This window comes from Gymnodraco acuticeps, unplaced genomic scaffold, assembly GCF_902827175.1.
Source record: "Gymnodraco acuticeps unplaced genomic scaffold, fGymAcu1.1, whole genome shotgun sequence".
Classification (NCBI taxonomy): Eukaryota; Metazoa; Chordata; class Actinopteri; order Perciformes; family Bathydraconidae; genus Gymnodraco; species Gymnodraco acuticeps.
The window spans coordinates 298,599-321,523 of NW_022990184.1; the positions used below are offsets into that span (position 1 = coordinate 298,599).

Consider the following 22,925-nt stretch of genomic DNA (forward strand, 5'->3'; position numbering starts at 1 on the left):
TTTCATATTCTGAAAGCCAAAACACCCGAAACCTGAAAAACTAGTTTTATTTTTATTTTTGAAATGAGCCGTTGCGACTTTTGACTGATTTCGTTAGAGCGAGTCACAAATAATAACTTTTAGAAGGAAAAAAAAGATATACAGATTTCAGTATTCTGAGGCTCTGAGCACCATTTCTTTTCCTCACAGACGGCAAAAAAAGCCCGACATTTTACGATTTTAAAATTAAAAACAATAATTGTGGCTTGATATGAGTAAGAACATGTTTTTATGAACCACACAGCTTCCGGTCTTCCAAGACCCGACCGGACAAAAAGACGTGTTGCAGGCACGAAACATACTACCAATAGAAATACGTTGCTTTAAAAATCGTTCTGTGATATGAAAAAAAGGAGGAAGATCGTGTTGGTGAACACGAATCAATAGATTACATTTATTTCGTGAAAATATAGTTAAAGTAGTGATTGTGCAGATTGGTCCATTTCATAATAATATATATGATATGTTTTATAATGATTGATCATGAAAGTGTTCTCAAAGCTGGTAAAGGTGCAGCTAGTTTGAATGACTTTGTATACTGCAGGGTAGCTGGTGGATTTACTCCAGGTGGAACTAAAGTCAGATTTAACACTTGATTATATTTCACATCATTCATCCAGATCTGTGAAGTAACTAAAGGTATTAAATACATGTAGTGGAGGAAAAGTACACCATGTACCTCTGACTTATGTTTACTGCCAACCTAAAAGTACCTCAAAAATAATAATGTATTGAAAAGTTATTTGGCTGATTGTTGTATATTGGCTCAGACAGTTTATATGGGATGCCCAGTCTACGTACAGGTGGGTCACTCATTTTGAAATATTAAACTTGGTTTTCTTTCATTTTTCATCCTCATGTAGAATGCAATTATGAAACACACATTTGGTTGTTTATAGCATAAAGAACATCTGATTTAATGTGAGGTAGGGAAATAATCATTTGAGTATAAGTATGTGGATACAACAGCTGTAAGATGCTTGAAAATGCACAAATGTTACTTTGGAAAAGGTGTAAGAACCCTGTATTTTAGGCCTTAAACACTTTGATCTGGAAATAAGTGATTATATGCAATCACAGGAAACTGCTTTGGATCAGTTGGACCAATCCACTAACAAATAATCCTGCCAGGTTTTAAAAAGGTATTCACTTTAGTACAACATCTTTGGATCTTAGACTTAATTATACCATGCTTTGTTTACTGATGTTACTACTTTTTAGACTTTATTTTTTTTAATGCATCTCTGATAGACCTCTGATGGTGCTTTTCCATGATCCTTTGGAGACACACCATCAAAATTGTTTGAGTGTTGGTTGCATAAGCGTGTCAGTAGCAGAGGACAGCTAGAATACTCCACAACACAAACATCTAGTAAACTGACTGCAGATGAGTTATATTTCATAAATGTAAATACATTTACAAATTTGACTGACACAATAACAATGTTTCTTGCTCTGAAGTGAATTGCTTGCTTTTATTGTCTGAATGAATACAAAGGGAAACTATCAATGGCGGCAAGTACAGTAAAAATGACGTTGCCAGCTTTTCCCACTAAGTTAGTGAAACATGCATAAAAACTTGACACCTTCATTGTGTGACATTCAGAAGTCGAATCCATTCAAAACAAACGTCACTTTAAAGTCACTGCCGTGCCTCCATTTTATTAGTGCTAAAGTCTTAACATTGGAAATAATTTCCTGAGAATCAAGAAAAACAAAAAGGGGATAAATAGGTGAATGTTGAAGTAAAGTGACAGTTGGAATGAAGAAAAAGAAGAAAAGCACTTTTTCGATGTGCTGTGGGCCAGTGGCACGTTGTGTTAGGCCATGAGGAGGCGGTGCACTTTGTGCAGCTGCTGCTGGGACAGGACGAGGCGGTGCACTTGTTCCTGTCCGCGGGTGCATGGGATGGCAACACGCCCTACAAACACTGTTCCCCCCTGCTTCTCTTCCTTGGCCTAGGAAACAACACACATGTAGGTGAGTAAATGTGACATGTGTAACTGCTATTTCTTGAAATAGTAAAAGCTCCTGACTAGGACAACAATCACTGATTGTGTGTAATACAAGGTTTACCTTCACAAAGGAGGAGACGGGGAAGGTGGCAAAGTCGGAGGAAGCCTTAGCTCCAGGGTTATGGGAGATGACATGTTCAGCTACTTCTCCCTGAAAAAGAAATGTGTCAATGTTTATTAACGCCTGTCAGCTTAATGACATTGTGAGGAGATTAGTTGATTTTGTCACCTTGAGTTTGTCCAGAGCGTTACTGAGGTTCTGCAGTCGAGCCGTCTGCTCCATCATCTGGGCACCGGCACTCACTGGAAGGGAAAGAAGGAACATGAACCAGACGCTCCACACAGGAGAGGAAAGTGTAGAGACTGAAACACACCTGCTGTCTTCCCGGTGATGTCCACCACCTTCATCTCTGAACTCAGCTTCAGAAGGGTTGCCAGCAGTTGGTCGGTCCTGCGGTAGATACCTGTGTTCAGTCCCTCTGGTGGCATGGAGCTATCTTTGGAAGCTTGTGGTAGTTTGGCAGGGCAGAGGGGAGGCAGGGAGGCCAGCTGGGCTCTCATCTTCTCCGCCTGTAAGAAATAAATACTCTCAGTCAATGTTACAGTTGGCATAATACAACCAAATAATACTATCTTCAACACAAGTTACCTTGAGTCTGTTGTTTTCATTCTTGAGGTGCCTGATTCCCAACCTCTGAACTTCAACCTGCTGCCGGAGCAGAGGAGAGTCCACCACCTGCACCGATCCTGCCATGGATGGAGGCAGACCTAATGGAGAGAGAGAGATTGGAGACATATTTAATCCCTACAAATATGTTGTTTTTATTGGATTATTTGGATTGTCCACTTATAGGTTAGCTTTTTGCTCATTACAATGAATGGGTACTTTTTGTCATTTATTCTTCAGTTTGATTTTTCTCTTATATATAATTATCTTATCTGTTTTTTTCTCTTTTTAATTTAGTTTATTCTCCTTAAATTGGGTGGAGATCCTTTCTTTTCTTTCCGTTACCTGGATTGTGTGTAAAGACTATTTTTGTGATTAGTGTCTGGAAGGAAATACACATTTACTGGTACTTAATGAGTGCAAAACATCTCATCCGCTGGTTGAAAAAGCTTTCAAAAGGTTCAATTAAAGGACATCCCAACACTTTATCAAAAACAAGACATTTCGGTCTTGAAATGTACCTCCTGCAGATCCCTGAACAATGTTGGCAATTCCAGAGGCAGCTGGGGCTCTCAGGCCTTCGATGGTCATCTTCGATTGGCTTGTAATACGTTGCTTCAGCTCCGCCTTCTCCGCCTCCAGCTGGTCGATGTCAGCCTGCAGGGCATCCATGGTTTCCTCAAACTCCCTGAAGACAAGGATACATGATGGTGAGCATGCAGGAAAGCAAGAAGCGCGACTAAGCTGAAAATATCTTCTGTCTTTATCGTTCATACTTTTCTTTCTTCTTCAGCAGGGCAAGGTTCTCGTCCAGTTTGGTCTGAATCTTCTCCACCCGTTCATCTGCGTCTTTAGTGGAGGTATCCAGCTTCTTCTCCAGCAGGCTCAGACGGACACTTGCCTCACTCAGCTCCTCACCCTGGGGGAGAGAGAGGTACAAACACATCAGTCTGATAGTCTTTTTCATACCGCAGACATACCTGTATGAAGTCACTTCGCAGGGAAATGTTTAGTGTTTTTTTTTAGGTGGTGTTACCTTGATCTTGAGGGACTTCTTGACTTCCTTGATGACCATCTCTCTATCTTCTAGTTTCACTCCTAGACCTTCAGCGTCAGTCATCTCAGCCCTGACAGTGGCTGCTCTTGTTTCCACTGGGAGAGTCTGAGGACAAGATCAAACAGTAAGAACTGGGACAGGGAAGAACTGATGATGTGATTCATCAAAGAGCAACAGTGACAGATACCTGGCCCTGTGGTTTGTCAGCATCGTACTCTCCCTCCTGCATGGCTGTAGCCATCTTGTTCATGGAGGTGATGACGGCGCTGCAGGACTGACGCAGACACTCTGTGCCGTTCAGGCCATGAGAGCCATACACCTGGGGAAAAAAAGGTTAGATTTAAATAAAACAATAACACAGCTGCAACCTTAAACCTACCACCTATGTCTATTTGTCCCAAAACGACAATACTCAGAACACAGGGCATAGTGTTTTTAAACAAATGCCAAGAAACTCAATCTGTCAGCGACAAATGGCCCATTGTTGGTACATGATTATAGTTGAACTACCTGCTCCAGAGCCTTGCAGGCGATATCCTCCAGTTTGAGAGCGTTGAGCCCCTCCTGTTCTGCCACCTGAGCCACCATCTGAGCTCCAGCTGCAGCCACCTCCTGCAGCACAGCCACCACACGGGTGTGCTGGCGCCTGCACTCCGTCAGCAACTCCGACACCTCCGAGAGGAGACAAGACATGTCAGTCAAATATATACTGTGGATCGATCCTTTTGGTGTCAGCTTTAGAGCTCCAATGATCATTACATCCTAAAAAGGAACCTTTCTGGCTCTTCTTAAACCTACATTGAGCTTTACTTTCATACAGCCATTTGTGTGTTTTAACTTCTTGTCTTTATGTGTGTTTCTGTATCCCATACCTGTGGTCCAAAATTGAGAGCAACAGGTACTCCAACAACATCTGTCCCGGGCATGCGACGGCGGATCTTCTTGCAGAACTGTTTGATATCAGAGCAGGAAGTGTCCAGGTCCTTCAGAAGGACAGCGAAGTTGGAGCCCTCTTGACCTGCAGTCAGGAACGCCCGCAGACGAGCCACCTCCACCCCCATGCAGTCCAGGACACTCTGGGTAAACTGGAGGTGAGAGGAAGCGATTAGGGACTGATCCAAACATTAATTCCATTAGACATGGCTAATAGATGTTCTTAGAGGGAAAAGTTCTCTGTACTGGGAGTCAAAATATGTCAATCTTTATAACTTAAAGGAAACACGCTGCTGAAGAAACTTGAAGTACCTTAATGTGGTCAGCCAGCTGCACTGTGCAGTCTTCAGTGTGATCTGCCAGATGGACGCTGTACAGTTGCTGGAAGATAAAACAACAGTGAGACATTTTATGCATAAGAAAATCAATTGCACTGTTTGCCTTGAGTTTGATTGAGCCTGTTAGAAGACAGACTAAGTAAGTTGTTAATTATGTTACCTGGTAGTACTTGATGGCCTTGGTGAGAGGTTCCACCTGAACGGTCTCATCCAGCTGATCTTTATGCAGCAGGTCGATGAAATAGTCCAGAGAGCGCTCATGGAAGCTCATTTCAGAGTAGAGTGTACCCATGCGCTTAAAGACCTCCACGCTGCAGGTATTCAGAGCCCTACAAATCAGAGAAAAGAGCAGAACACCCAGATTGTGTTACCAACTTATCACTGCAACATATTAGAAGTTATTATATATGTGTTGCTGAGCTTACTGTTCATATTTATGCAGAGTGGCCTGCAGCAGGCTGAGGGAGTAGACCAGTCCTGAGGCAAAGCTGCACTGATCTCCTGGAGGCCCCCGGAGCCCCTGGCCCTGGGGCAAGTTCCCGTTCAGGTCAAACTTCTCCTGGGCCTGTTTACTGATCAGCTCAGCCTGCCAGGTAAAACACATACAGAAGCATTCATTATAGAAACTAACTAGGCACATCAAATCCACCAGAGTAGTTTTTTTCAATCATCATCCACAATAAAATCGTACATCTCCCACTCCTAACAGACGCAGCTTCATACCTTGCAGATGAGCCGGGGGATGAGCAGAAGGACCAGAATACAGTCGTGATCTCCCCCATGACGGAGGAAGGAGTCTGGCATGAAGGAGGTGAGGAGGGACACCTGTCTGTTCGACTGAGCCACCTCCATTTTCCTCAGCTCCATCTCAATGGCCTAGGAACACAGATCAATAGGCAGATGTGGTCAAATGTGTTAAACTGGTCAACTCAACCTTCCTAGCAGCAGGATAAAACATGACGCTTTCCTACCTTAGCATAGGCCTTGGTCTCTGCAAACTTAATCTTGAAGTCAAACAGTTCAGCAGGCGGTTGTTGAACTTGTTCAGCATTTGCATTCTGCTGGCTGATCAGCTCTCTGTTGGCATCCTGGAGGGGAACAAAGGGAAATACAGTGTCAGGGCATTCCTCATTCAACTAACCGATTATTCCCTTGAGTGTTCATGTTCCCCCTCCTCTCCACCCACCTGTAGGCTGGTGGTCAGATCTCGGTATTTGTTGATGGTCTGCTGGTAATCAGCTACAGTCTCCTGGGCAGCCTCCACCTTTTTTTCAGCCTCTCTGACCTTTGCTCCGCTCAGATCCACATGCTCCCTCAGCTCCATTTCCGTCTCCCGGCCGTTCTCCTGGAGCTCATCGTTCATCTCGTTGATGGCCTCCTATAGTCACGGGGAACAGTAAAAGGTCAGTAACGGGTTGATTTAAAAAAGAAAAAGGAGATGTCTTTGTACTATTTTGTGGCTACTCATGCCATTATGTTGGTAATTAAGTGAAATATTTTCTACACAAATGTACATTATGAACATTTTGTATTAGGGCTGCAACAAACGACTAATTTGATAATCGATTAATCTATCGATTAATGAAACAATTAATGGACTATTATGCCTTGCACAATTTCTCAACTCAATCAACTTTTAGATTTAGCTTGAGGTTGTTTTAGGTTATAGATTATACAAACATGGGTTAATGATTAGAGGTAACTGAGTTATTTATTTTGTTAAAGTTAAAAAGTTTCAGCTATTCTGTTTACAGTTCTGTTATCACATTATTTAATACGATTTGTTAAAACACTGTTGTTTCTTTTGATGTGAAAGATTATTTATTTAATTTAAATAAAAAGCAATGTTAATTTTGTTCAAAATGTGTTTAGTTAATTTAATAATATGTATTTTTGAATCAAGTATTCATCTTTATTGTCTTCATTGTTCGTTTCCACATGCCTAAAACAACCTCAAGCTAAATCTAAAAGTTTTTTTTTTTTTTTTTTTTTCAACCTAGGAGAGGTTTTTCTATGTTTTTCATGAAAAAATATGTCTGGGAAGTATGGCAAGTTTAAAACATTTTTGGGGGAGAATTTCAAGCTCTCCTGCACTCCGTTTTGAGATCAAAGCACTCTAGACTTAACGAGCTGCTCCCATCCACTCTAATGTTAAAATCTGAAAAAGGCCTCTCTGCTAAGCTCCAAACTAATTTCAATATCTCAAAAAGTGTAAAAGATATCAAATCTTTTATACACGTTTTATAGCTGAAGGTATTGTGATCATTTGAAAGTTGGAATGAAGTGTCTGGCTGAAATTATGTGGAAGGAGAAGCATTTGGCGCAAAGTGTAGGAAAAGTGGATTTGAAGGCATCTCCCATTGACTTCAATGTTAAAAAAAGAGTTTAAAAAGCTGAATATTTCAAAAAGTATGAAATATTTTGAAAAAGTTGAAAGTTAGCCATTGATTCCTGAACAGGCTGAATAGTTTAATATTTGAATGGTTTCTGTAGCTGAAAATAAGCTGAAGTTATGGAGAGCCAACGTATAGAGAACCGCAGTGACGCGTCCTAAAACCCGGAAGTAAGTTAGCATTTTTACCACGTCCGGTTCCTTTGATAAAAAGCAATGCAATTTCTCCATAGGATTTTGGAAAATAGCTCCAAATAAGATCTGTGTTTGACACAAATTGAAGAGACAGATCACATTTTGTTCTACGACATTAAATACATCAGCAGTGACCTGGTGTGGCTGGTGATTTTTGAAGAGTTTACGTGTCTGAAAAACGATTGTTAACATGTGGCTGAATAGGACTACAGAAGTTGTCCAGGCCGTTTTACGTCATTACACCGAACACGTAAAACACTCCCGCTAAGTTTGTTTGCCCTGTTCTGATTGAAAGCAAGTACCTGCCTCCTGCAAACTGTTCAAACACTTCAACTTGTACCATTTACAATCTGTATGTTTGAATATGGATCTTAAGTTGGCGTGACGTTGAAGCAGCGACCCTGCTGTAGTTCCTTTATAGCATAACGTTAGCATTTTGCTTCTGGCGACTAGATTTATGCTTCGAAAATTATAAAAGTAGGATAGACATGTGGATATTATCCGGCTGAACAAAACGTGATCCGTCTCTTAAATGTGTGTCAACCACACACCTTATTTCGAGCTATTTTCCAAAATCCTATGGAGAAATTGCATTGCGTTTTTGACGAAGGAACCGGAAGGAGTTTACATCCGGGTTTTAGGACTAATAATTCGCACTAATAACATAGTGAAAATACATATATTGCAATGCTCAAAACGGCAGCATCCAACCGTCTCTAATCCTTGGATATTACATGTCACCTGCATGCGGAGATCATCATCATCCTGTCTTGTATTACTTAAAGTGGACCTATCATGCTATATTTGAACAATATATATATATTTTCAAAATACCAAAAAGATCCTGCATTTTAGCCATGACTCATTTCGCTCCATTTGCTCTTTCCAGCGCTGTTTTTGCAGGGGGCTGATTCCGTGAGCTGCAGCTGACCACGCCCCCCTGCAGGAGAGGGGAGAGTGCTTTGAGATCAGCTGCTGGGCTCTCAGAAGAGGGGGAGAAAAAGAGATCTCCCTCCTCCGTGTTTTATTCTTATAGAAGTAAGAAGAGAAGTAACGGGGCAGAAACCCTCCTTTTTACGCAGCGGTCCAGACATAGACATCAAACGGCGACACATATTCAGTTGACAGTTACTTTGGCATTAGGGCAGGGATATCTAGATACTTTTCAAAGTTTGACATAATGAATTGTGCTACTTATAAAGCAAGTAAAGCAGCTTTGCTTTACGTTAGTTCAAACAGTAACAACGGACTATTTTTCTTAGCGGATGCATGTCAAATTAAATAAATAGAACTATTTTTTAAATCAATAAAATCATTTTCTAAATCCATAAAAGCATTTCAATTAATATTGGGAGTCATAGGGTTAGGGTTATCATCATAGACGCATTTGTTTGCCCGAGGCACAGGCCGAGGAGGTGGAGTTGAAGCAATCTTTGACTCAAGTTTACTTATCAATACTAAACCAAAATTAAATTATACCTCCTTTGAAAGTCTCATTTTTAGTCTTACGCATCCGACCTGGAAAACTTTGCAGCCAATCTTATTTGTTACAGGCCGTTTCTCAATCTCGAGGAAACTGGCTTCCAAGCCAATATTTCAAGGATGCTACGTCATCGAGTGCCGCCGAAGGACTGTTCCAATCTCCAGCATACTTGGAATTCCACCGAGGCCGCGTCCTTGGTTTGGGGGTAATTTCGAGGCTGCACATGGGTAGACTTCGCGTCCTTAAAATCCACACAATGCTTTGTGCACAGACCAATTTCCCCAAATCTGTGACGGAAAATGTAAGGCGGGGCCTCTCATATGACGCACACCTGCACACTTGCTAGCCTGTTCCACTCTTCGTTTTCCGAATGCCAGGAAGGATTCTTGCCTACAGTAGCTTCTGAAGCAAGTGACTCGGAAGACATGTGCTACCAAGCAAGCATCCTCGCGATTGAGAAACGGCCACAGTGTACCGTGCACCAGGTCCTTATTCAGAATTCTCTGAGTTTTTATCAACTTTGGTACTTAAAACAGATAAAGTAATTATCGTAGGTGACTTTAATATTCATGTTGACGATGATAAAAATAGCCTTACTGTTGCATTTAACTCTATATTAGATTCTGTTGGTTTTCGTCAGAGTGTAAATAAACCAACCCACTGCTATAATCACACTCTCGACCTTGTTCTGACTTATGGTATTGAAATTGAGCAACTATTAGTCGAACCGCATAATCCTGCTTTATCCGACCATTTCTTAGTAACCTTTGAAGTACTGTTACTAGACTACAAAGCATTAGTCAAAAGCTCCTGCAGCAGAAACCTATCTGTTAAGGCCCTGACACACCAGGCCGATTTCGGCTGTTTTCGTAAGTCGGGAGACGAAGCTGTCCTGTCGCCCAAACTCAATTTGGTGTGTCCCGCACCGTCGACCGTGACACGCCTTATTTGGACTGCCTGTCCCGATGCATGGCCGATTCAACATGTTGAATCGGCCATGCATCGGGTCTGGCAGTCGGACCAAACAATCACTCTGATTGGCTGTTCAGCTAGCGAATCAGTGCATGAGAAGCGAAACGGAAGTGAGGGATGTAAACAAACGATTTAAGAAGGCACACACAGACTGATATTCATTTTCATCTCATCATGGCGATCTGGAATGACGCAAACGAAGACCTGCTCATCACATTGATCCAGGAGAGGCCAGCTCTGTACGACATCACAGAGAAAAGGTACTCGAACCGAGTAGTGAAATCCGGACTCTGGCGAGAGATTGAAACGCAACTTGGTTTCTCGGGTAAGATTATCTTTTTCATCAATTGAGCTCTTTAGCAGATATTGTTGTCTTTTTATTGTTTGCCAGCGTACAGTGACGTTAACGTGAAATGTAATTTGTTATTTCAACCTTGTGTTTTGTTGTTATCTTGTTGCTAGCTGTTGCTAGCTGTGCAGTTTGGCACTGCATATAGATATGAATTGGACATGCTAACTAGTCACAATGGTTACATCGTTTATTTGTGTGCTTCAGAGAAAGAGCTGAGGAAGAAGTGGGATTCTCTGCGAACCCAGTACACCCGGTACAGGAGACTTGCCCCTTCGGGTAGTTGTGGAGCACCAAAGACGGGCAGACAGCAGTGGATCATAACCAGGCTGCAGTTTGCACACGCTATTTGCTGTTGTTTATATCACGCAGTCTGTTCTTCTTCTCTGTCTTCCGGTTGTTGCCTATTTTTAATGACGAATACACACTACCGCCGCCTGCTGGTAAGGAGTTATTGCCACTCACGCACTGAAGTCTTTGCGGTGTGTTCCCGTGCGACACATGGCCAAGACGCAGGAGAACACCGCGACGCAACAGCCGACGTCGGCGTTGGCGAGTCCTCTGGTGACTGCTTGGTGTGTCAGGGCCTTTAGTGCTATAGCCAAATTTACGGAAGAGCATGTCTGCATTAAAAAACGTATACAAAATGTACACCACCCCAAATTGATCATGTTGTTGATAGTGCTACAGATGCGCTGCAAATAAAATTAGACTCTGTTGCTCCTTTGAAAAAGAAGAAAATAAAACATAGATTAGCTCCATGGCATAATGCCGAAACCCGCAAAATAAAGCAAAAGTCGAGACAACTTGAAAGGATATGGCGTTCCACTAAACTTGAAGAATCTCGTTTAATTTGGCATATTACTCTCAATGAATATAAGAAAGCACTGCGTAAAGCGACAGCAGCCTACTACTCTTCATTAATAGATGAAAATAAGAATAATGCAAGATTTATTTTCAGCACTGTAGCCAGGCTGACAGAGAGCCATAGCTCAATTGAGCCTTCTATTCCCATAGCACTCAGTAGTAATGATTTTATGTGCTTTTTTTAACAATAAAATTGTTACTCTTAGAAACAAAATTAATGACCTCTTGCCTTTGACCAGTATAGTGTTATCAACAGCTCCCGGAAACCTAAGTTCTAATATTACACTAGATAGTAAACTAGAATGCTTTTCAGCCATAAACCTTGAACAATTAAATTCAATGATTCTCTCTTCTAAACCATCAACGTGTATGTTAGACCCAATTCCAACTAAGCTGTTGAAGGAAGTTTTTCCATTAATTAGCACTTCTTTATTAAATATTATTAGGGCTGTCAAACGATTACAATTTTTAATCAGATTAATCACAGCTTTAAAATTAATTAATCACCATTCGAACTATGTCCAAAATATGCCATTTATTTATGTATATTTTTGTGGGAATGGAAAGATAAATGAAAGAAGGCGGATATATCCATTTAACATACAGTATCTATGTTTATTAAAACATTTTTCTGCGTGTCAAAATGAAAGACAACCCACACACCTATCAATCATCAAACCGTGGGGTCTTAATTCATTACGTGTTGATTTCTATCAACGGGGGAGTACTTCAGGAAAGTCGACAGAGGGGGGGGAGGCGGGCGGCGGCAACTAAGCCAACTACGCGGTTGGCGTAGTTTTGGCACAATTCCGTTGTACAGACCGACGTTAACAGCAGCCCTGTCTGTGCACACGGAGACCGACTCTGTCGTCCGGTGATCTAACCGCCTTCTGGAAAAGCTTCACAAGTACGTCGGTACGCAAATGCGCTTTGTGACACAAGTGACGGTACGCATTTCAGATTACGCACATAACCTGCGTACCAGTTATGTGCACCCCGTACTACAGCAAAAGTATTCTCCGTCGGGACTTCCTGCAACAACACCACGCCGTTATCAAAGATGTTCTATTGAGAAGACGATCACTACGTGACAAAAGTTTTCAAAACCGTGGCTGCTGAAATCAATCTTACTAACAGCTGTCTGTAAAATTTACTCCGCGCGAGTTGGCAGACTTTATTTGGCTTACTTTAACATCATTTGTCATGGTGGGGCTAAGCCATTTCTTGGTATGGGTGTAGCCTACCCCAGCCATAACCTGGCGCTGCCACTGGTGGCACGTATGGGGCGGGCCATTCTGCACATGCGTTAAATATTTTAATGCAATTAATTCAAAAAATTAATTACCGCCGTTAACGCGATCATTTTGACAGCACTAAATATTATGAATATGTCTTTATTATCAGGCTATGTTCCACAATCATTCAAAGTAGCAGTGATAAAACCGCTTCTTAAAGCACAACCTCGATCCAGAGGTTTTAGCCAACTATAGACCTATTTCTAATCTTCCGTTCCTCTCAAAAATTCTTGAGAAAGCGGTCGCAAAACAGCTGTGATTACTTAAAAAACAATGATTTATTTGAAGATTTTCAGTCTGGCTTTAGAACACATCATAGCACAGAGACAGCTCTGGTTAAAGTCACAAATGACATTCTAATAGCCTCAGACAAGGGACTTGTCTCTATTCTTGTTTTGCTCATCTCAGTGCTGCATTTGATACTATCGACCATGATATCCTATTGCAAAGACTAGAGCACTTAGTTGGCATACAGGGAACTGCTTTAGGCTGGTTTAGGTCCTATCTATCTGAACGCTCTCAGTTTGTACGTGTCAACGATGAATCTTCCACGCAAACCAAAGTTAGCCATGGAGTGCCACAGGGTTCAGTGCTCGGACCTATTTTGTTCACATTATATATGCTTCCGTTGGGCAATATTATAAGGAATCAGTCTGTACATTTTCATTGTTATGCGGATGATACTCAACTATATTTATCAATCAAGCCTGATGAAATTAATCATCTAAATAAAATTCAAGACTGCCTCAAGGACTTAAAAACGTGGATGACCTTAAACTTTTTGATGTTAAACACGACCAAAACTGAAGTTATAGTACTTGGCCCGAAGAATCTACGAAACAAATTATCTAAAGATATACTAAGTATGGATGGCATTCATTTGGCCTCCAGTGAGACTGTAAGGAATCTTGGTTTATCCTTTAACGCCCACATAAAATCAATTTCAAGGACCGCCTACTTCCATCTACGTAACATTGCAAAAATCAGGCATATCTTGCCTCAAAACGATGCAGAGAAACTAGTCCATGCATTTGTTACTTCAAGGCTGGATTATTGTAACTCCTTATTATCAGGGTGTACCAAGAAGTCAGTCAAGTCGCTTCAGCTGATTAAAAATGCTGCAGCTCGTGTACTAACCAGAGTTAGGAAAAGGGACCACATTACTCCTGTTCTGGCTGCCTTACACTGGCTCCCTATAGAACACAGGATAGAATTTAAAATTCTTCTTCTCGCCTACAAAGCCCTTAATGGGCAGGCGCCATCTTACCTTAAAGAACTTATTATACCCTGCTGTCCTACTAGGGCATTGCGTTCCAAGAATGCAGGGTTGTTGGTTGTTCCTAGAGTCTCTAAAAGTACAATGGGAGCCAGAGCCTTTTCTTATCAAGCTCCACATTTGTGGAATCAGCTTCCAGTTTGTGTTCGGGCGGCAGACACCCTATCCATTTTTAAGAGTGCGCTTAAGACCTTCCTTTTTGATAAAGCTTATAGTTAGGGCTGATTAGATTCAGCCCCTAGTTTTTCTGATATAGGCTTAGTTTGTCGGGGGACATCTTACTTCTTCCTTCTCTCTGTCTATACCTGTGTACTCTCATGTTCCGATTAACCCAGCTTCCCCAAATTTCTTTCTTTTTGGTGTCTATATACGCCGGGATCCGGAGTCATGGATGATCCTGCGGTCCTGGATCGCGTGCCCTGGATCTTGAGTCGTGGCTGTGGTCCTGGATCATAGGTCCTGGATGGATATCCTCGTGGATTCATCTTCCTATTGTACACACATGCATTTCCAAACATTTGGACTACCTATGTTGCAAATGTATTATCTTTTCAATATACACACGGCATCTATTGCACGTCTGTCCGTCCTGGGAGAGGGGATCCCTCCTCTGTTGCCCTGAGGTTTCTCCCATTTTTCCCTTTAAACTGTGGGTTTTCTCCGGAAGTTTTTCCTTGTACGATGTGAGGGTCTAAGGACAGAGGGTGTCGTATTGTCATACTGATATTCTGTACAAACTGTGAAGTCCACTGAGACAAATGTAACATTTGTGATATTGGGCTATATAAATAAACATTGATTGATTTGTCTTTTTGCATATTAGAAACGAGTTGGCGACACTAAGACTGCGATATAATGTTTTTGTAGCAATAATACATGATATATATTTTTTAAATGTCTCCAGTACCGATAAAAAGACCAATAACGTTGGAGCTTAACGGCGCGTAAAACACATGTGATGACGTCACCAACGAATCGACGACTGAATTAGTTGGCAACTAATTTGGTAATCGATTAAGTCGATTAGTTGTTGCACCCCTATTTCGTATTTGTAAAAAACTAAAGTAAATAGGTTTTAATACTGAAGATAAGAATCATGGTGCCGGTGTACACACCAAATCAGTGACGGTTTCTCTCAGCTCTCTGACTTTCTCCTCCAGGTCGAGGTTCCTCTCTGTCAGGGTCTCCACCATCTCCTCTGACCCCAGAGCAGCATCCACCTGGTACAAGCAAACACACACAAGCATAAGAGTAGTTACATTTACAGAAAAGTCTGTTTGATTTTTGTAATATAAATGTGTCTCAGCCTTAATCTTATTTATAAATAACTATTAAATCCCTCCCTGAAGAAAGCCGCTTCAAAGACATATTCCTCCATTTCCTTGCTTCTCGCCGTCTTTACCTGCTCCTTCAATTCGTCGACTGTAGCCTCCGCCTGCTTCACATCTTCCAGCAGCTTTTCCTTCTGAGTCCTAAGAGTCTCCAGCTCAGTGTTCTTCTTCTCCATCTGCTTCTGCAGCTTCAGATGCTCCTGCTTCTCTGAAGTAGACAGGTCCCGCATCCTAAGGAGAAAGGGACATTTGAATGTTTTCTTATAACTTAGATTATCTTATAACCTTATATGTTTTAGGAACTTTCAATAACAAATGCTTTGTTTATATTTTCACTTTGATCAAAGCTGCTTTTTTGACAGTTCACTGACCGAACCAATGCCTCCTTCAGTCTGCTATTCTGCTCCTCCAGCTGTTTGACATGGTAACTCGAGGCAGCTCCATCTGACCCTGCAGGAGGAAAAGACAAAGCGCCACAGTTAATAGAAGGAAGGAGAGACACAGATATGAAATAAAGAGGCCTTTGTAGGCTAGTGAGTCCAAACCTTTCTCTGAAATCTCATGTCTAAGGATCTCCAGGTCCATGGAGAGCTCCTCCACCTTTTCCTTCAGCGTGTCCACCTCCACTTGCAGCGACTCTGACCGCTCTTCAGCCATCTCTTTGTCCAGTGTTGCCATCTCTATGGCGTCAGCCGTGTCTGACATCTCCTCCATGTAGTGGTCCTTGGACTCCTGTGCCTCCCGGGCATCCTGGAGGGACAACATGAGAGAGAACACTCTAGAAGGTCTGCTACTTTCAGTCTTAAAAGTTGGAAATGATCCATAATTTCCTATCCTAAAAAGGATAAGTATTTCTTTGTAACCACATATAGTAAATACCAATAATGCTCTTACAACAAATTATAAGTACTTGATTGTTCTGTGTACCTTCTTAGCTTCTTTGAGCTGTTTCTGCAGGTCAGCCTGCTGCTCCTGCATTTTGTTCTTCCACTCCTGAAGCTGCTCCAGCTGGATCTTGTGTTTCTCGAGCTCCTTCAGCTTGGCTTTGTCCTCCGTCCGCTTCATCTTCAGGGTTTCCAGCTTCTCCTCCAGGTCCTTGACCTGAGCACGCATTGATTCCTCCTCCTGAGAGGGATGGATGGGTGGGGGGAGTTAAATGCTTTTAGTTAAGAGGATTAACTGGACATCATCGATTGCCAAAGACTTTATTTTAATGCAGAGATATAACAGTATATCAAGTCCCACCACCAAAATACAAAGAACAAGATTATCAATGTTCCAAATAAATGTTCAAATAATTTTCCCAAGTAATTAAATTCATCCTCTGATTTTACTGCCTCAAAAGTAACTTTACATATATTAGCAAGGAAGACAGATTCATTAAATCCCTTGAAAACAAAAGTGGAATTTAGTATTCAGTGTCTCAGAAAGGTAACACATGCATCATCACCGCAGAATTCACCGTGAGCACTTTTTAAAACCAAACTCAAGTATTGACAAGCTGTGCTGAGGGTTTTTTGCCCTTTGATGTTATTCGAGTTTGTTAGTATGCCAGATATCACCAGCATGCATGAAGCCATTAGAAGACTCTACCTGCTTGGAAATGACAGGTTCCACCTGGTTTTATTAGGATAAAATAGAAAACAAAATGATAGAGATGAGACAAACTGCTAAGTACTGAAAAGAAAATCTTTCATGTTGATCTTCTGCGCCGTTTATCATTAATTTGATATGGAAATGTGAGACTTCATATTTTTCGTTACAGGTCTCTTTCTATCCCTGGCAAAGGCACCATTGTATTTACAATACAATAATAATGTATTGTCAGATCAAGTCTGAAATTTGACTTGCATCACAGACATTTACTCACATTGACTTAAAATACAAATTATTTGAAGTTACTATTGTTGTAATAAGTAACTTCTTCTGTATGTTCTGACCGTTTATAGCTGCTGGTCCTTCATTTTAAACCATACCATTCTAACAGCAACATACTAAACTTTTGTTAAATAAATGTTGTATGATAGTTATACACTTTACACACACGTAGATTCTGCATGCATTACCTTGCTTGGAGTAGCTGGACCCGCAGCTGCTGATGCTGCAGTTGACCCGCTGGGCTGAGGAATGACAGGAGCCCCCAGGGCGGCCGGATGGGAGGGGTGGGCCGCCTCACTGACATCTCCAGACAGAGAGGTGGACAGGCTCTCACGAGACGCCTGGTGACCAGAGCAGGTATGTTAGTGTGGGAAAAAAAGGAAACAGATAGAAAGGGGAAGATGTTGTGGTGTTCAAGTGTTAAATATCACTCAAGCCAATAAACAAAACAAGAGCTTCTCCCACACACAACTGAACTAAGAGTGAACATCCGGCTTCACATGCTGTGCCGCTGGATTGTCGTATGTAAAAAACAATAACCTTCCTGACTTTATTCCGTTAACCCACAGACCAAACTTCCCAGTGTCCCTCACAGGAGATGTAGTTCAAGTTCCTTCATATACCACTTTAAGTTAATATATATATATATATCTGGTAGATCCCTGCACCTGTGCACCAACACTTCACCAGTTTTCAGTGACATAACAAATAACCACTCCCAGTGAAGTAAAGGGTGCGGTACCCTGATATGACAGGGCGTACCATGAGCGGCAGGTTGGAGCGGATGGAGGGACGGATCAAGAGGGAGGGGAGGGAGGTGGCGGGGGTTAGACGGCCTGGAGTGCTCCACTGCCACAGTGTGATCATAGACACTGCGTTAGGTCTCAAGAGTTATTTGTAAAATTCAACTACATAGTTAGCTTGTTGTAACAGAAGGAAATCTTATCAGAAAACAGACAAATGCATGGCCTTTTAAAGTTTTCAAACATTTAAAGCTGTGGCCTTGATTTAACTTGCAAAGCAGCCACAGAACGTTGACATTAAAACAACAAAACTTTTACGAGACTGATGTTTTTAAATCAAACTGTTTTCCTCCACAGTCTGCTGTCTGCTGTCAAGCTCACCTTGGCAGAGCGTCGGGTAGAGGACTGGAGGAGAGGAGGTGAGTTGCAAAAAAGAGGGATGGACACGCATACACACAAGCGCGCACACAGATATACAAACACACATTCATTGGTGAAGCAAGATAAGAGATTAGCAGCACATCAGAATCACACCCACTGTTAGTTAATATATAAGTTTGACGGCTGCATGCACCATTTGTAATAGTTATTCTTGATGACTGGAGCCATGGACGCTGAATAAAATGTAAACCCATGCAACAGTGTTAAAAAAGTTGCAAAATGTGACTGGATTGTGAGACTAAAATGAATAACCAAGACACCACCAATACGGCTGTACAACTGTGGTTATTTCACCTCTTAATGCGTGGGCTGGATGCAGAAGAAAATATATTTTGAAACGAGCACGAAACGACAACATCTGATGTACAAAATAAAGTGAAAACACAATGACTTGTATCAATGCCAAGAGATGTCTTTATGTTCCGTGCAAACGCCAAAATGTAAAGGTCCAAATAAAAATAAAAGATGAGTAGCCACGTTAGTGTGATTAAAAGAACCAAGGCAAAAAGCAAACGTGTTGTAATTTAATGTTGTTCTACCTTCTTAATGTTCACAGGTATCTGCAAAAGGTATTCAGGGAAAACAACAAAAAAGAGGTCAACCCAAAGGCTGAGAGGCACGAACAGAACCCCATTGACATTGTACAAAAAAGAGGGGAATATTTGGGATCAAATTTGAAGTCAAAAAGAAAAAACCTAGAAAGCTGCTCTGGAAGGACAGGAATTTGCTTAGGCGATTAACATTAAAGACTCAATATAAAGACAATCCATGTGCGAAGGAAAGTCATGAAAACAACGCAAAACTAAAGTGAAAAGGACTTGAAGCAGTGATGTGCAAGTGAAGGTTGCCTACCTGCTTGGATCTGGGAGTCTCTGGAATGTCTGGACGAAACAAAATAAGAATTATGAATTTCTGTTTGTATTTATATTAACTCGTACTTTCAAAAGGATGGATTTCAAACACAGCTGCGATTCCCTCTTACCTTTCTGTCTCAGTGTCCTTGCAATGCCTGATTCAGGAGTCTCTGGTGAGGTGGCCCCAGAGCCGTCATCCACCACCTGGAGCTGTGAGAGTGACAGGGGACCAAAAGGTGTGTTGATTCTGGCATCATGTCGGAAGTACAGGCAATATCGAGGTCAGCAAAAAATCATCAAGATAAGTTCATCAGTAGTTTAACTTATTGATAGCGTAATTATTGTGACAGGCATGCATCCTTACAACATAGCAAGTTTATGTCACTAACCTGGGACTGTCTGACAAATATCCCGTGGTTTTCCTCACAGGTGAAGTAGAGTTTCCCCTGCACAGTGCCATCATTCTTGCCTTTGGCCTCATCCAGTATGACACCCACCCATTTCCCAGAGGCAAAGAGGGTGGCTCCGATATAAGCAACGGTACCACGCTGACCCTTCCCCGTCACCTCCACTGTAGAGCCAATCTAGAAGAGGACAGACTGAGTCAATGCACATATTTGGATACTTGTTTGTGTTTTCCTATCAATGTATTTCTTTATTTTGTCTGTTTTTAAAAGGGGACCTACCTTTGGAGGCCTACTACTCTCCACCGTTCCTGTGCTGCTCATTTTGCTGATCAGTGCGCTGGTCAGCTGGTGGATTTGGGGAATACACATGGGAGGAAGTAAGAAGAAAGATGAGGAAATGATGGAGGGGAAAGAATAGGAAGTTTGTTGACCAATGGGAATGGGGGGAGAAATGGAGACAGAGAGGAAGGAAGGTAAGATCATTACATAACAGACAATGTATTTGCTTTATTTCTGCTTTTCACAGAGAATATATCTTTCAATATCATATTCTTTGTGAAAGACATAGCTCAGTACGGTTATGTATGGCACTTTTTTTTTTTTAAATATGTACACAAGTCCTACAAAACACCCAAGAACCATTATGGTTTTATGTGTAACAGTAATGCCATCATATTTTTCCTTGCTCCCGCTAGCAGTCTTTGGAATTAAAAATATTCAATGACAGGACAGTCTCAAGGCCACTAAACACAGAAAAACACTCATGCACCCAGTCATGTGTCCTGGACCTGAATAGACTTCCTGATAAACAAGTCATATCCCTGCCTAGCTCAGACAAAGATGCTCATTCAAGACAAACTGGGACTGCAATAGAGTCTAATCCTTTTATGGAGCTCTAGAGACATGTGGACTCACGCTACCTCGGTTTTAAACCACAGGGCAGAACACTGGATAGAAAAAGTTCATCAAAGCTATATGACAGAAGGAGAGAGGTACCTTTAGAATCCTCTAGATTAAAAACATTTTAAGATGAATGGAAACCAAAGCATGCTTGTGGGTTTAACGTAAAGTAACTTAGTCGTCTCTACAGGTTATCAAGAGTTTTATTCCTAGTCGCTATTCCTGATCCAATATGCAACCGAGTGAATCCTGCATCCATTATATGGTGAGTGCCACAACCATTTGCTTTTGATATTTTCATCCAATATATTTAAATGACATTATACTGATTACTTGAATGAAAGAAGATAAATCCGATTTACTAAATTAGTCATTATTCAATATTGAGAGTCCATGTTACTCACCCGGGGGGTATATGAATGTCGCCTGTTTAAAGCCATGATAGCAAGTTAAGATGGTTTCACCTTCAATACAAAGATAAAAGTGCTAATTTTTTTCTGCTTTCACATCCCTTCCTCTTTTCAGGAGAGAGGAGAGGACAAAGACTGATTTCAGGGAGGGACCCTATGTGGTGCATCACAAAACGTCACAGCTGATTTGAAGTAAAAAAGGGAGGGATATCTAGCTGTTGTTTATCCACACAGAAACATACATGGAACACATGGGGCCAATTCAGCAGGGATGTGATACACCAGCCTTCATTTAGATAGCCATTATTATTTACAACTCGGTAGTAAGTAGCAATGTGAATAAAAATGTCTGCATTTTCCCCTTCTTTTTTGTAATTCAATAGTTAGTCATCTTTAACAAACTAAGATGTTAACAATGAGTTCGTTTTAATTATACAATCAGTTACCAGTTGAAACACTGTGGTTTCATGTCACTTCTTTGTACTATTATTGAGAGAGCTGGGTGCTAGATTAATTTCACTATCGGCTATTATTCGGTCATTAAACGATATAAGAGCTCAGTGAACAACACAAAAAGGACGCAAAAGTATTACGACAGAAAAGGGTGGACAAATGTCATGAAAGACAACAAGCTAGTCTGCTTTAACGTTGTAGCATTATTAGCTTGAGATACACTCAAATTATTCTGACAGCCATACAAAGGATGGTTTGAATCTCTTAAGTTAGTTATTTAACTTACGCTTTACTTTAATACAGGCCTAGGTTTAGTTGGATATTAAAATGAAGTCAACAGCTAGGCAGATTAGCTTCATGGCTAACATTAAAACACTCCAACTAGGCTTAGCAGGCTAAAATCAGAAAGAAGCCAACTCGTGATGTATTCTACAATGTAACTCACCTGGCATACACAGAAATTCCTCTTTAAATGGGGCTCCTTAGGGTGTTCATACAGACAATGATCTTCTGTTGTTATTTTGTCGGCTACCTGGCTTGGAAATCCGGTAGTCTTTTCCGTTTTTTGACAGCTCACTTCCGGTGGCCTGAACGACCAAAGTTAAGCAGAGAAGTGTAAATTAGCGCCCCTAGTGGCCGTGCCCATTTGTGGCGAAAGACCATAATAAAGTCAAAAGCAACAATATTTGTGTGGAAAATGCTTTGGACTATGCTAGAGTAAAATCAGCGGTGTTAAAATCATACGAACTGGTTCCTGAAGCGTATCGTCAACAGTTCAGAAGTTGGGTCAAGTGGGATAAGCAGACAAATGTGGAGTTTATCCGTGATTGATACTGTGGTTATTTCACCTCTTAATGCGTGCGCTGGATGCAGAACAAAATATATTTTGAATCGAGCACGAAACGACAACTTGTCGCATCTTTTCCACCTCTAACTCCTGCTCAAACTGCATGGCCAAAAGCTCTTTTTGCTGCTCAAACGTCAAACCAGCTGTCTGAACCACCACCGGCACGAACCCCCATTTGTTATGACCAGGCCACAACAAAGAGGAGACACACCATGTCAACGGTTAGCAAAATATGTTTATTTAAACAAACAATTCAAATCAACCAAATTAATTAGGTGCAAAACAAGTAAAGTATGAGGTGTGGATGTCAGTGGTATCAGTAGTGTAAATGCAGGGTGAGGATTTATGGACATGTATGAGTGTGAGAGTGTTGAAGTGCACAAAGTGAAGCAAAGAAGAAACTCATAGCATACTCAACAAAACCGGGGTGCCTGAAGGGAGAAGCAGTGAGGAGCAGAGGCTTTAAATAACTGCAGGGCACCAGACCCAGGTGCCCTGAGTTACTGCAATCAAGGCTATCAAGGAGGCTGGATGCAGCACAGCCACACCAGAGTCCTGCATCGGGTCGGGTACCCGCGACGGGTGACCCGCAAAAAAGGTGATTCGCGGGTGGTATTTTTTCAAACGCTTTTTTTCCGGGTTCGGTTCTGGGTAAAACAAAGATGATGCGGGTCGGGTCGCGGGTATTGCATAATAAATATATTAAAATAATAATAATTTAGTTTAATGTTTAAAATCCTCAGACCTCTCCCCCGCGGGACCGCGCATAATCATAACCTCTGC

General features: G+C 41.5%; 1 protein-coding gene across 14 annotated transcripts; it reads right to left on the reverse strand.

Moving 5' to 3' along the window:
* Window positions 1-1,485: 1,485 nt before the first annotated feature.
* LOC117547226 (dynactin subunit 1-like) lies at window positions 1,486-21,881 on the reverse strand. Of its 14 annotated transcripts, none has more exons than XM_034217801.1 (32): window positions 21,741-21,881; window positions 19,812-19,877; window positions 19,515-19,709; window positions 19,254-19,335; window positions 19,124-19,152; window positions 18,811-18,831; window positions 18,212-18,235; window positions 17,850-17,936; window positions 17,276-17,428; window positions 16,803-16,826; window positions 16,137-16,334; window positions 15,755-15,959; window positions 15,581-15,659; window positions 15,281-15,440; window positions 14,994-15,098; window positions 6,236-6,427; window positions 6,021-6,137; window positions 5,773-5,925; window positions 5,475-5,635; window positions 5,210-5,378; window positions 5,024-5,092; window positions 4,651-4,863; window positions 4,289-4,450; window positions 3,966-4,097; window positions 3,758-3,883; window positions 3,498-3,640; window positions 3,243-3,409; window positions 2,704-2,822; window positions 2,429-2,624; window positions 2,284-2,357; window positions 2,116-2,205; window positions 1,486-1,997 (listed from the first exon to the last, which is right to left on the reverse strand). In XM_034217801.1, exons 2-32 carry the CDS (start codon window positions 19,851-19,853, stop codon window positions 1,860-1,862), a joined length of 3,825 nt encoding a protein of 1,274 aa, XP_034073692.1. In that variant the 5' UTR covers window positions 19,854-19,877; window positions 21,741-21,881; the 3' UTR covers window positions 1,486-1,859. The 14 variants fall into 14 exon arrangements, with proteins under 14 accessions (XP_034073692.1, XP_034073686.1, XP_034073687.1 ...); XM_034217795.1 differs by lacking the exon at window positions 21,741-21,881 and adding an exon at window positions 20,837-20,963; XM_034217796.1 differs by lacking the exons at window positions 18,811-18,831; window positions 21,741-21,881 and adding an exon at window positions 20,837-20,963.
* Between the last annotated feature and the right edge of the window lie 1,044 nt (window positions 21,882-22,925).